The following is a 13,559-nucleotide window of genomic DNA, read 5'->3' as shown; positions in this document are numbered from 1 at the left end:
ATGTTTACATGTTAACTATCATGTTTACCTGCACCAGTAGTGCTGTACAGTCTGGGTACAGGCTGGATACAGCATGTAGTGGTGTGGAGCCATGTTTACATGTTTACTATGATGTTTACCTGCACCAGTAGTGCTGTACAGTCTGGGTACAGGCTGGATACAGCATGTAGTGGTGTGGAGCCATGTTTACATGTTAACTATGATGTTTACCTGCACCAGTAGTGCTGTACAGTCTGGATACAGGCTGGCTACAGCGGTGTGGAGCCATGTTTACATGTTAACTATAATGTTTACCTGCACCAGTAGTGCTGTACAGTCTGGGTACAGGCTGGCTACAGCGGTGTGGAGCCATGTTTACATGTTAACTATAATGTTTACCTGCACCAGTAGTGCTGTACAGTCTGGGTACAGGCTGGCTACAGCAGTGTGGAGCCATGTTTACATGTTTACTATGATGTTTACCTGCACCAGTAGTGCTGTACAGTCTGGGTACAGGCTGGCTACAGCGGTGTGGAGCCATGTTTACATGTTAACTATAATGTTTACCTGCACCAGTAGTGCTGTACAGTCTGGATACAGGCTGGCTACAGTGGTGTGGAGCCATGTTTACATGTTAACTATCATGTTTACCTGCACCAGGAGTGCTGTACAGTCTGGATACAGGCTGGATACAGCATGCAGCGGTGTGGAGCCATGTTTACATGTTTACTATGATGTTTACCTGCACCAGTAGTGCTGTACAGTCTGGATACAGGCTGGATACAGCATGCAGCGGTGTGGAGCCATGTTTACATGTTTACTATGATGTTTACCTGCACCAGTAGTGCTGTACAGTCTGGATACAGGCTGGATACAGCATGCAGCGGTGTGGAGCCATGTTTACACTGCATGTTAACCATAGCACCGTGTAGTATCAGCTCCTCTACGCACTCCGTGTGCCCCTTGTACGCCGCCCAGTACAGCGCCGTCTTCCCGTAGTAGTCTGTCTTGTTCACGTCACAGTTACCTAGTATGGCAAAAGGAGAATAACAATATAAATGATTTTGAAATTCGAAAAGCGATTACTCAGTTAAGAATCAGTGGCCATAAATTGAATATTGAAACAGGCAGATATTACAATGTAGCCCCCGACCAAAGGCTCTATCCTTTCTGTCCAAAGCATATTGAAGATGAATTTCACTTTTTAATGGAATGTTCTAGATACGCTATTTTACGTAATGAGCTATTCACATTTCTCGAATCCAGTACAGCAGATTTCAAGAGACTCGATGCTACAGACAGATTTGTATATATCTTTGGATGCCACAACCCCCATAATGCAAAGATAGGCAAATATATCAAAGACTGCTTTGCTATTACTGTATTAGAAAGAAATTCAATAATGAAATTCATGACTAGCCCAACTCGATTGTAACACTATATGAAAGACTTGTGTTAGCCCTTCTTGTTATGTTAATTAGGATCATATTAAGTCTTACTCTATACACCTATTTTGTACCTTGTGTAACAGTCGTTGCCCATTGTACCATGTACAAATATCGAGCAATAAAGTTCATTGTATCAAATTTCAAGAACAAAAGTCAATTGTAGGTCCCGTACTTGCAGATAGCAAACCTAAAGCAATTAAAGAACCCACCGCGCTTATCAATAAGAGTATGGGTTATTCCTGGTGTGAGTGGTTTAAAACGTACAGTCCTACGACCGCACATGGGGAAATTACTTTCGTATTGAGGTCACCTGAGACTGTGAGACTGTCTTTTAAAATTGTAGATATTACGATTTTTATAGGTTTTTACGTGGTAGCAGTTTTTTTATTGCATAGATGGTTCAGAGGATATTGTACATTCTGTTATTTAGCTCTGTTGCTATGGCTACAGTATTTTTATCATGTTATGAAATAAACTAGATATCTATCTAATCAAAGATTGTGGAGCAATATGGTAAAGCAATAGTTAGTATTAAGACTTGTCTGCCTATCTTCTTCTGTTTAAGCTCGAAATTAACACTCATATGGTAAGCTGGAAACTCTCACTGGAGAAGTTTAATATTCCAGCCATGTTCAGCAGATGTTTTTTTATCCTGGAGTAATATCGTCTATGACATGCCCCATGGCTTTGCAAGTTGCCGGGGTGCAAAGATGCATGCACGGGGTGATTGATATGTTAATTTGGCCATGTGCTGTTATCAGATTTTGACATTCGCATTGTGCACTCAGCCGTAGTTCCGGGCTACTCCTGCCCGGCGTAATATGGTTAATAAATAATGAACGTCTGCCTCGGGGATTTCCCTCAAGGCATCTGGCTACATTCACCCCCCTCCCACAATCTCTATCTGCATTATAAATAAACACATGTTTCATTTGAACTTGTCAGATAGAAAACTTCACGGTCCAACTACTCACAGACTTCAATGTAAAACACATTTTGTGCCAAGACTTCTTTTTTTTTTTAGTTTCTCTTTGAGCTGTATCATGAAACTGATCTTTAACATCTACAATGTATTTTGTCAGACAGGCAATACTACATGTAGTTGTCTGTGTTCATATATATATAACACTGACAAAAACACTTAAAAATATGCCTTTAAAATATTATTGTAAATCATATCAAATTACTATAATTGACAAATAAATGACATTGTGACCTAATATTTCATGTTCTAATCAATAGTATTTCCTAGAAATATTTTCCTTTGGAAGTTGTCAGGTAAGAAACTTGGTAGGAATACTTAGTCTAGAGATCACTCAGTGTCACCAAGGATTTTTAACCTCCTTGGTGTCACGGTACATGATACTTTGATTTTGTTCTAAGCTGATTTATGCAAATCCACTTTTCCTTATCGCCAAAACATAATTATTCATTGGACCTCAAAACGCTAATAAGCACCATTAATGTGATTAGCAGGTATACCCCTGGAGATATTAGCACATTAATACCAGCACTATGATGGTAATACCGTTGACATCGTGAAGGGTGCACAGTCCTAGACTGTTCCTGTATCCAATCCCTGCACAGCCTATCAATTTAAATGGGGAATGAATAAATTATGACACAGCCTAGAGGGATTTCAACTGTTTTCAGTTTTAAGTATGTTATGACTGGGCCATGGCTCACATGTCTGGTCTGCTTAGTAAGACTTACGGGATGGGTTTCTTGGGGGGCTTACGATATTGCGATTTGTATTCAGGGACATCCCAATGTTCCGACACCTCTACATGTATGTACGTTCAGAGACCCCTATGTTAGGGCAAGCCAAATCTATTTGTTGCTTCTCAGATTTTTTTAAAAACTACACAAAAATTGGACTCAAATTTTTGACTGAACAGCACCAGTCTTTGTTAAAACAATCCACTGCTGCCGTGACAAACAAAGACAGTGGGCCGCATAGACTTCCTGCAACTTATGATCCACTGCACACTGAGTCACATGCTCTATCTGCATAACGTGATATCACAGCAGCAGTGGATTGTTCATTGAAATTACCTTGACAAAGACTCAAGTCTTGTTCAGTCTAAAATTTTGGTAAGTCCAATTTTTGTGTTTTATGTTACAGTTGAACTAGTTCAAGAATGACTTCTACCAAGTGAACGCAGGTGAACTTTAAAGTTAAAACAGGACATTGTAAGCCTTAAAAAAGTCAAACCCACAATAAATCAAAATAACATACATGTAACGTTAAGCCAAATATGTCTCTGTCATGTCAAGCACTTATATGCAACCATTTAAATGGAATGGTTGGATTATTCCCTCAGTGAGATGATATGTCAGATAAATGCTATCATTATCAAGAAACTAGGCCAAGCCTGGGTTAAAACGACCTGTAAAAGACATTTATGTGGATCGTAACATGTTAAGGTCACTCATCCTATTTGAAGGTCAGAAGATGGAACTGATGTGAGGGTTTCTGATGTTTAAATGGCATAAGTCATGCATACAAATGATATCGTAGTAAATGGTGGAACCTCATAGTAGATTTAACTGCCATGTGAAGTCATGCTTATCCTCCTGTTTCGTACACGTAAGTATTAACAGCTTGTGTTTGAACCAGCATACAGGGTAATTGTTTAACATGGAACAGTCATTGCAAAGAGCAAGAAGTGAGCTAAAAGCTAACTTTGATGACTCAATGTTGACTAACTTAAAAAGCAAGACTGTGGTATGCTATTAGTTGAAAGTTTGATGCAGTCTCCTTTTGTGCTGAACTGCAGTACTAGCGTGGGTACTGGGTACCATTGCTATGATGTTATACACTTTGTACAATCGCTTCTGTGGTATTCTGTCTGGGAACTTTGACATCTCTAATGCCTAGAATATTCAACTCTTGTCCAAATTTTAGATAGTTCGCTCTTATGTCCACTTCTGCTATCCAAGAAACTTGAAATGATTAACTGTCATGATCACTGTATTCGAACAGGTGTTTCAATGCCTATTTGACTGAGCACTCTAGCTCAATAACTGACGTTACCACCAAAACATTTGAATATACAGTTCATACTTCCCCAGACAGGTAGCAGAAGCAACGTAAGAGCACCATTACCCAGATGGTACCCAGGCTAGTATTAGTCGTTTGTTAGCCATGAAACATACGTTGACACACTTTCATGTGAGAATAACCATTGTTGACCCACCTTTCCTGAGCGCAGCCCTCAGTTTCTCCACGTTGCCGTGACTGGCCGTGTAGTGCAGCTCTGTCCAGTTGTGGTTGTAGTTGGGAGGCTTTCTGGGCAGACACGTCTGTTTGTGTTGTCCGGACATGCGACAGTCCAGCATGTACAGGGAGCTGCTCTTCACACCCATAGTCCCAGAATGTCTCCCCACAGCCACCGTAAACTTGGACAGAAGGTCTTGGATCCGGTCAAGTTTGTTTCATTAGAACACCACACTACGCCGTCAACTGTTGTTCGCAGTCCTTGTCAGTTTCCCAACGTTTCTTCACTTTAGATATGGACAGAGAGTCTTGGATTCTGTCAGATTTTGTTCCTCACAAGGTCTTTCCCAAGGCACATGCACTGTATTGTCAGTTTTTACTTGTGACTGCACGGTTGATGTTTGGGGAGCGTAAGCAGTTGCCCAAGTTTTCCACAGCCAACTCAGAACTTTAAACTACGAAACAAAGCATTGTGAAGACAACATCAACTTAAAGATTATTGCATTTTCTTTCCTAGACCTGATCAGTTGATTGGTGCAAACAAAATTGGAGAAAGGTGCTTTGAATTGCTGTCACCTGTGTTAGTCCTTGTTACGTCACTGTCACGACAGCAGCATTCACACTTTTCTTCTTCTTTTTTCAGTTGAAGAAAATCCTGCATCAGTCGATCATTGGCAGTTCAAACGCCTTCACACAGCCTTCAAGTTGGAAGCGAAGAACGAAGCCTACGAATTCCACTCCGTCACATCAGCATACTGCGTTACCGGCAAAAGAGTTATCTCCAATACCTCACACATGACCATTCCTACAGTGTGGGTCCATTGGAGGCTTCTTGTACACCTGATGTGGACAGCTGCCTTTACTTATACCCGTGGGGATCCTCCTGTGAACACCTATAATAGCCCTTTGTTGATGGTGATGTCCTCTTCAATCATTACGTCAATGGTGGAGAATTTGGGAGTTCAGTTTCCTGTTCTACGCGGACAATCTGCTCAGTTACCCTGGAATAGAAATAATGGGTCGATTGATGAATGAGACAGTGAACGTGCTGACAAATCACAAAGCCGTCAGAACCTGAGGCATTGCCAATTTAATCTTGTAGTTCGAAGATATTTTCAGGTAAAATAGTAGCAAAATGAAACTATTATAGACTTTCCTAAAAGACCAGGGCTGTCTTCAGGAGGCGCCCTTCTGTCCCAGGACGAAAATTTATTAGGGCAAATGAAATTTTTTTCCCCATCTGTTAGAAAAGCTGACATAGCACTATTAAACTTATTCTTTGTAAGCTTAAAAGGACAAATTTAGCAATGAAAATTATCAACGTGGGCTCCCAAGTAATGCGTTAGATGGAAAAATATGTCGGAGACTGCCCTACCAATGACTCGTATTTTTTGTCCAATTAAGCATTTTTTTTCAATCTAAGAACTAAAGAATTAAGTTGTCATGGCCTAATGGCATCACCTGTCTTGGAAATCAGCTGTTGATATGCTTTTTTTCCCCTTTTCCTCAGCAGGGTAGGAAAATGAAGTGGATGGCTGGAATTACCGACATTCTTATTGATGTATGGACGCTGTTTAGGAATAGAACGAAATTGATTTCTCTTCCTGTGCTGACATCTGTTTCCGTGCATACTTTGCATTCCTTAATTGAAATTGATGTGCCATCAGACGAGAGGCTCTACTCCGCAATGCCCTTCGTCCCGAACAAATACTCTCAGCGCTGCGTTTGTATTGATTTCTTCATAACACGAAAGGTCATTTTAAAATTAATGTGCCGAAAGATGTAATTTGGACAAATGCGTTTTGCCAGGCATTTGGTGTGTCCTTTCCTTTCACTTGTTAGGCGCATATATACCTTTTGGTATTTTTAGACTTAATTTGATTTCCTAGAATAGACGTATGTTGGATGGTACCACACACATTCAGCTACCGGTTACTGTACTAAATAATTTTACATAACAGAAAGCTGATGTTTGATTGTGTATTACTAGACTAAGTGCTTTTATTATACTAAATGTATCACCAGTACAACTTTATATAACTAACGAAATAAAGGGGTGCCTCAAGGATACATTCTGGGTCCTCTTCTGCCTATGAAACTTTTCAAAGTTCCAAGAACCTAGACATGTGAATTTGATTAATATCTTTGATTACTTTGTACACAAGAAGGTCATTATTCACTATATATAAAGGGGTGCCTCAAGGATTCATTCTGGGTCCTCTTCTGCCTATGAAAGTTTTCAAAGTTCCAAAAACCTAGACATGTGAATTTGATCAATATCTTTCATTACTTTGCTGGCAAGAAGGTCATATTCGCTTCTCGCCTTGGTAAAAATAATAAAATATAAAAGCTTCTCAAATGATGGAGTGCCTCAAGGATCCATGCCAGGTCCCCTTTCTCCCCATTTAAGTTTTCCAGACTCTTACACCTTCCTTTCAAATGGACACCAGATTTTGATTATCATTGGTCACACTGCACACTGGAAGGTCAAACATATTGCGACCTTGGTTAAGACTAATCAAATAGAGGCGAACTGTAGGCTTCTATTAGGTTTGATGTCTCGTTGCAGATTGTTTTCTATGTTGCTATGATACATGTGCGGACGTCCTGTCCGCAGCATCGATATCATCACGGCAGCACTCAACCTGATTACTGTGTCAGCACGCTGAGCGCTGCAAGCGGATTGTCTCTAAGTAATTGTACTGGTAGGATTACTCTCACATGGTCTCTTTGATGCTTAAGGCTTAGGTCACATTTCCAAAGCGGGGCCCGGCCGGGATGATATGAAACGGAAAATTAAACTGTATACACAGATCACTCCCATGAATCTTATATTGTCATTATGTGCATTTTGACAGTCTATTATAATAATAGCCTTTATTGCACATTCATGCCCTATCGGGCTAAGTACAGGCATATAGATACAAAAGGTAGTAATGCAGTACACATGGTAATGTATATATTAAACTTGCCCTGTTATATATATATCATTCTTTTCACTCCCGAAAGCTGCCTGGCCGGGCCCCGGTTAATGGACTTGTGACCTAAGCCCTAGTTCTCCAGGTTAGGGGTGGGTACCGCAGTATGATGTACCGGTACAAAGCTGTTTTCTCTTGCTGGACCAGTCCGAAAGAAACCAGAACTAAATCAGTGTAGAATTCAGAGACAAGATTATATTGGCAGGGGTTTATACCCATTTTGGCACTTACCAGGACCATAAGATAATGAGCAAAGATTTTTATAACGTAAGATGGGCATTCGCTTTTGCATTGTACAACAAGGATTTTTTCTGGAGAAGCATCTATTTAATAGTAAGGGACTGACAAAAGATCTAGTCTGACAGTTGGAGATTTGGATTCCTCTTAAAATGAAGACAGGTTGGGCTGCATCCAGTGGGAAAAAATATTGTCATATCCAGAAACAGATGCTACCTTATCGGTAGTTGGCATACTTCATCAGGCCTTCCTGGATTTGTCCAACCGAATCACTTGTCTCTTGACCTGGTTTGTTGTAGGCAATTGTTCATGTTGAAAGCTGCAATCAGCGTATCAGCCAAGTACCGTGTTTCTTTGTTACATGTTCAGTCTTAATCCCTCTTGGGTACAATGGATTCAATCAGGTGTATTGGGTGATGGATAATTTGGTTCTTTGTCGACAAGATTTAGCTTTCAAAGGTTCTGGTAGATTAGACTGGGCTGCCATTAATTTTATGTCAGACTGGATGCAATATAGGATAGAAAGCCTTTAAGGTCTTTTCTTTACAATAGTTACATGTACCAGGATCTATGTACAATCAACAGCCAATGTTTTGGCGACCGTCTGCCACCTTCCTCAGGGCAAGTCTGACTGGTACTACAGCTAAGGTGGCGCTGCTGACAATGCAGTTCCAAACATATAAGAAATGCATGCAGTCCCAAATGTAACGTGTTGTCTTATATATGTCCGAGAGACATCTAGATCCTATATAATTGTAACATTACTAACCTTATTAAATCATTTATGGAAAATTGGATGCAATACTGTAGTCTGATGATCAAAGTTTATTTATAGAATGTGCTCAGCACAAACAAATTGATCCAGATATATAATAGCTAAAACAAACATTAAGATATAACACGTACATTGGAAACAAAACTACTTCATGTACAATGAAATGAGACAAATTCAATCTAAAATAAACAATTTATGTTTTGCTCAAGGCTGTCTCCAGCACCTGTCCCTCCGTCCTGGGACAGAAATGTGCTTGTTGGGACAGACAAAAAGTTCACCCTATCTGTCTCAAAAATCTGAACTTTGGTACATGAAATTGATTGAAATGTTTTTCATAAGCTTACTGTAATACAATGACAGATTTAAAAAGGAAGGCTCCCAAACAATGTGTGGGACAGAAAAAAATCTGAAACTTGAGACCGTGAGCCCTGGTTTTGCTGTAAAAGAGGTTTGAAAAAAGAACCACCTGTCAACATAAACCTGTATGATGACTGTACATGCCGTCAATCTTTGATGCCATGAGAGTAATCCTGTTTGTCTCTATCACAGAGCACATCCTGTAATCACAGCGTAGCCTAGTGAGTATCAAGCTACCAGATATCACGACGCAAAGGGTCACGACGACTCGAGGCAGAATTAGCCTGCTTTTAGGACACTTGATTCCTTGCGTTTATGTCTACTTATCATCTCACTGTGTAAATACCAGAGTGTCATATTTAGGACCCAATGGTCTTCAAAAGTGTATGACCTTTTGCTGGCAAATAGAAGATAATCATACGGTCATATGTAAACAAAACCTTTTGCATTTCAAAGATAGTATCTGAAGCATTAGGACACATCCAGGTTTCTAAAAGCCTGTCTTTTGGTGATGTTGTTACACTAGATTATTTACTCAAAACATACACACGTTAATGTCAAATATTTGATTTCACAAAGAAAATGGGGTTTTCCCATCCATTTTCAACTCTAATAATCAATAATAGAATAGACTGAAAGTTCCTTTGTGTTGCATCTGTGAGTAGTTTGGGACCGCATCTGTAAGCAGCGCCACCTATGCTGCAGTACAATGTTAACTAGTCAGAAATACACTGAAAAGGGCATTGGTTGAATAAAACATTGGGTCATGCACAAATAATCTTGGTAACTTTATATATCGTTAAAAAACGTGTTTCAAATTCTTTAGTTTTTTTATTCACTACAACCAAAAACAACTCTACCATAAAAATTCCAAACTCGGTCCATTACACCATAAGTTCCACACCATTATACTCTGAGCGGAAAGTGAAAATTTGCCCCCATGTCTTCTGAACATTAAAGATATTCATACACCACGTCAGCAGCTCTAGAGCGGAGACTGGATCGATGCCAAATTGATTGGTTCACGCTTTAACAGATGTTTGGGTTGAGAGTGCCGATGTTCCTTTGACCCCTGTAGTCCGACTTTTCACTACCACTGCCCAAATTATGTTAATTGAAAACATACTGGTTCAGAGATACTGTAAATTTATTTATTTTCATATGGACTTAATTCTGCAGTGGGAGTGGAGAGAAAATTTTGCAGTTGGAACAATTCTATAGCACATAGAAATAGGAACATGTTCTTGCGATAAGAGTCTTATCACTGCAAAGATAAAATCATTGCAAACATTTTAAGAGTAACGGTACATTAGACCCTACTTCTGATTCACTGTAATAGTGCAAAAAGCTGTTCTCAATATGATAGGCAATTTTAATCAAAGATTCATGAATATCTACCCTGTGATGGACAGAGGCTAAAAAAAAGAAATGCACAATTGTGATAGTACACTGCTGCAAAATATGTTTTGCACTCAATCTAAATCATTCTGCACAATTTAGTTCGAAAATTAACATTAAGTGTGACCAAATTCAGCATTTATTATTTTCCACTTGTGAGGTGGCACCATCCTTTAATAGTGTGTGAAACTAGTATAAAAGGATGCAATGCAGTAGCAAATGCAAATGCTGTCCTCCCCTACAAGTGACAGTCAAATGGACCATTCCAAGTACCAGTCTCTACTACCCAACACCAGTACAGTCCGGTAACCCAGTGACCCTGACAGGATCCGTTTTCTGTGTCCCCCTACCGTGAGGCTTAACCAAAAACGGTTGTAAAGGGAGAAATAATCCCTCTTAAGGCACAGGTGTGGTACTTCAAAAGGTAGCCACTCCAACGTTAAGAGCCTCCTGCAATTTTATTTATTTTTACAACGGGAAATTTAAATCTATTTCAAACTATCACTCCTAATTGTCCCTATGTCAGCTATCTTCCAAAATCAATTAGCAATTGCAGATCGAATGCCTGGAAGCCGTTTATGACTTCGCACACAGAAAAAGAAATCACGACCATTCACGGAACTGGAATAAATTCGGTATTAAATTTCCCGGGCGCAATTTTCCTTCACACAAAAAGGCGCATTGTTTGCAAGAGCTCTCGGCGGCGTTAGGTGATTGAGAATGCTAACACGAAACGCGCTCATTGCATTTCCAATATTCCATTACTGCAATTGCCAAAGCCATATTTTTTGCCGGGTTAGATTTACGTTGGTAGAGTGCATGTGACTAGCACGAGCATTTTCACAGCCAGGAAACAAGATATAATCAATCTTTCTTTTTTATATGACAAGCGAAGTGAAAAATTGCAGTCCGACGGTGAATTTAGAGTGCTTTTCCCTATGGCTAGATTTTTTGACAGATTTTATCCCATGGGGGAAATGCTAAAATTAAATTTTACCCAGGTTTTACATGTGAGATGCCAATTCGTGCAGAAACCAACGTCGTGTCAAATAACACGACGGAAAAGTCGGAAACATGCATTCTAAATTTGCGTCGTTTTCAACGAAATTTGTTTGAATGGAAATGTACGCCTTTATTAAACAAAGGACTTATTTATAATTCCGTTTCGAGTAGCATAGAATATTGTTTTAACGTTATGTCATATGCACATCATTTTAGATCTAAAATGCCAGTATTGCCATTTTCTAAATCATTTTTCTTCAATTTTGCCGCCAGCTATTGAACAATTTCGTTTTGAATTTTCGCGAGAGGAAATGATTCTATAATCCCAAATATTTCATAATTTGCACCGAAATTATTTCAAATCTCGACATCTGAAAGCGAGCACCAGAAACACAAATCATAACACACAAAAGAAATTGTCTGAAAAACAGAATATTTCTCTCTAAAAAAACACTAACCTTTTTACAGAGATTGAGCCATTTCCGTCGTAGATACACGTACTGTGCTGCCCGACAAAGAGCCCCACAATGAAGCGATCGCCAACAGGGTTTCTGAAGGCCGCACGATTGTAAACAATGCCTTCTGGTGAGATACCGCATTAGTGAAAGTGAATATGTATGAACACCGCATCCAAACACATTCTTCAAAGACCACAAAATAAGATACAGCGTAGCATATCCAATAAAATACAGGTGTAGATAGATTATTCATTGCTTAAAGTGTTTTATAAATGATTTGTGTATCATAATGAGTATTGGTAATGAAATGAAAGAAAGTATATTTCACGTTAGTATGCCGTTGCACCTGTTCTACTTTTTTGCAGTGCAAGATGGATCCGCATGGGAGCGCTTTTGGATAATGAGAAAACATTTTGTCTGGAACTGGCCAACAATAACATTTTTTGGCAATTTCATTAATTCATTGCAACGTTTCTTTCATCTTATTAAGTATTATTTCTTCAGAAATATATTGTATCTTCTCGATATTGGCTTTGGGGTAAGTCTAGTGACTAAATTTCCCGCCAAAATTTCAAATCAGAACGTTCATTTCCGGGTCGTCTGCTCCATTCAACATGGCGGCCGGTACGTCGACGTTCGGCAAAAAGGGTCCACGTTTTTCTTCGTCGTAACGTCTACGTTTCGCTTCTTTTCAACGATTAATTCCTTCCTTATTATCTAGATCTACGTTGCACGTACATAGAATTTTGATAGATACTCACAATAAGATTTTGACTAGAGGAACGGAAGAATTTTCGGGATGTTTTCGGTGAGCCGTCTGCAGAGACGTCAGGTGGCGACGTTCGTGCTCACCTGGGTGGCGTATGCGTCAACGTACCTGCTCAGGAAACCGTTGGGGGTGGTAAGGACGTTCTTCTGTCATTATCTCCATTGAAAATGGAGGTTATCTTTGTTTGTGAACATGATATATTTGGTGTGGGTGTGCACGTGTGACACTATTTTTGTAGAACCACCTGGCGGCTTCCCTTGGAACTGCAGCCAAAATTCCTGTTTTAATATCTCGTCTTCTACGCAGGCAATGATAAGGTTTTTTTTATGACTCAGGTTTTCTTGGATTTAGGATTGCTTTGATCAGATTGCGTAGAATGATATTATCTCAATATCGAGATTAATTCTAACAATATTAATTAATTCTGAAATTCCGGAGTGAATGATGGATGAATGAATGAAGTATATTTATCTATAGATCAGACTATAGATCAGATATTATCATCATAGGCATTTGTATGTATTGGAACCACATAAATAGGACATGATTTGCACCACTAGAGTGTTGTGTATTTTTGTCCCATTGCTACAGTTTGGCAGGTGGTGCTACCCTGTGTCCTTGAATGACCTCTTGCAGCTTATACATATTCATGCAAATTTGTTGTGAATTATTCCAATGATTTCACGCACTGCCAGATGCACACAGATTTGAAAGGGTAAAAGAAATAAACATGACTTTAATGTTATGTTAAGGCATTATGGATCCTAAAGGAATGTATTTATTACCTACAATGTAATTATGGTCATGTAATTCTAAGCTGAAGATGAGTTTTCATTGCTATTGTAGCAGTGATAACTTAAGCCCTTTAGCTAGTTCACCTTTATCCGCGGGTTAACACGTGACTGTTGTTTATCGGGCGGACAAGCTTATCACCAGGG

General features: G+C 39.4%; 3 protein-coding genes across 3 annotated transcripts in view; 2 read left to right on the top strand and 1 right to left on the bottom strand.

Annotated features, from left to right (window-relative positions):
- LOC118415255 (serine/threonine-protein phosphatase 6 regulatory ankyrin repeat subunit C-like) overlaps positions 1–5,297 on the bottom strand; it is an 8,619-nt gene extending 3,322 nt beyond the window's left edge. The window contains exons 1-2 of the mRNA XM_035819710.1: positions 4,628–5,297; positions 813–1,006 (exon numbers count right to left, since the gene is read on the bottom strand). Of these exons, the coding sequence (XP_035675603.1) occupies positions 813–1,006; positions 4,628–4,796 (363 nt within the window). The 5' untranslated portion in view covers positions 4,797–5,297. The remainder of the gene's footprint in view (positions 1–812; positions 1,007–4,627) is intronic.
- The window catches only part of LOC118415628 (pseudouridylate synthase 7 homolog), a 134,666-nt gene extending 127,267 nt beyond the window's left edge, over positions 1–7,399 (top strand). Inside the window, exon 18 of the mRNA XM_035820335.1 lies at positions 5,291–7,399. The gene's annotated coding sequence lies outside the window, so the exon portion shown is untranslated. The remainder of the gene's footprint in view (positions 1–5,290) is intronic.
- Positions 7,400–12,456: 5,057 nt separating this feature from the next.
- LOC118416048 (glucose-6-phosphate exchanger SLC37A2-like) overlaps positions 12,457–13,559 on the top strand; it is an 18,768-nt gene continuing 17,665 nt past the window's right edge. Inside the window, 1 exon segment of the mRNA XM_035821100.1 lies at positions 12,457–12,761. Within this exon segment, the coding sequence (XP_035676993.1) occupies positions 12,652–12,761 (110 nt within the window). The 5' untranslated portion in view covers positions 12,457–12,651.

Source organism: Branchiostoma floridae, chromosome 5 (genome assembly GCF_000003815.2).
Source record: "Branchiostoma floridae strain S238N-H82 chromosome 5, Bfl_VNyyK, whole genome shotgun sequence".
NCBI lineage: Eukaryota > Metazoa > Chordata > Leptocardii > Amphioxiformes > Branchiostomatidae > Branchiostoma > Branchiostoma floridae.
The sequence above is the reverse complement of the archived record's forward strand: the minus strand, read 5'-3'. Positions and strand labels throughout refer to the sequence as shown.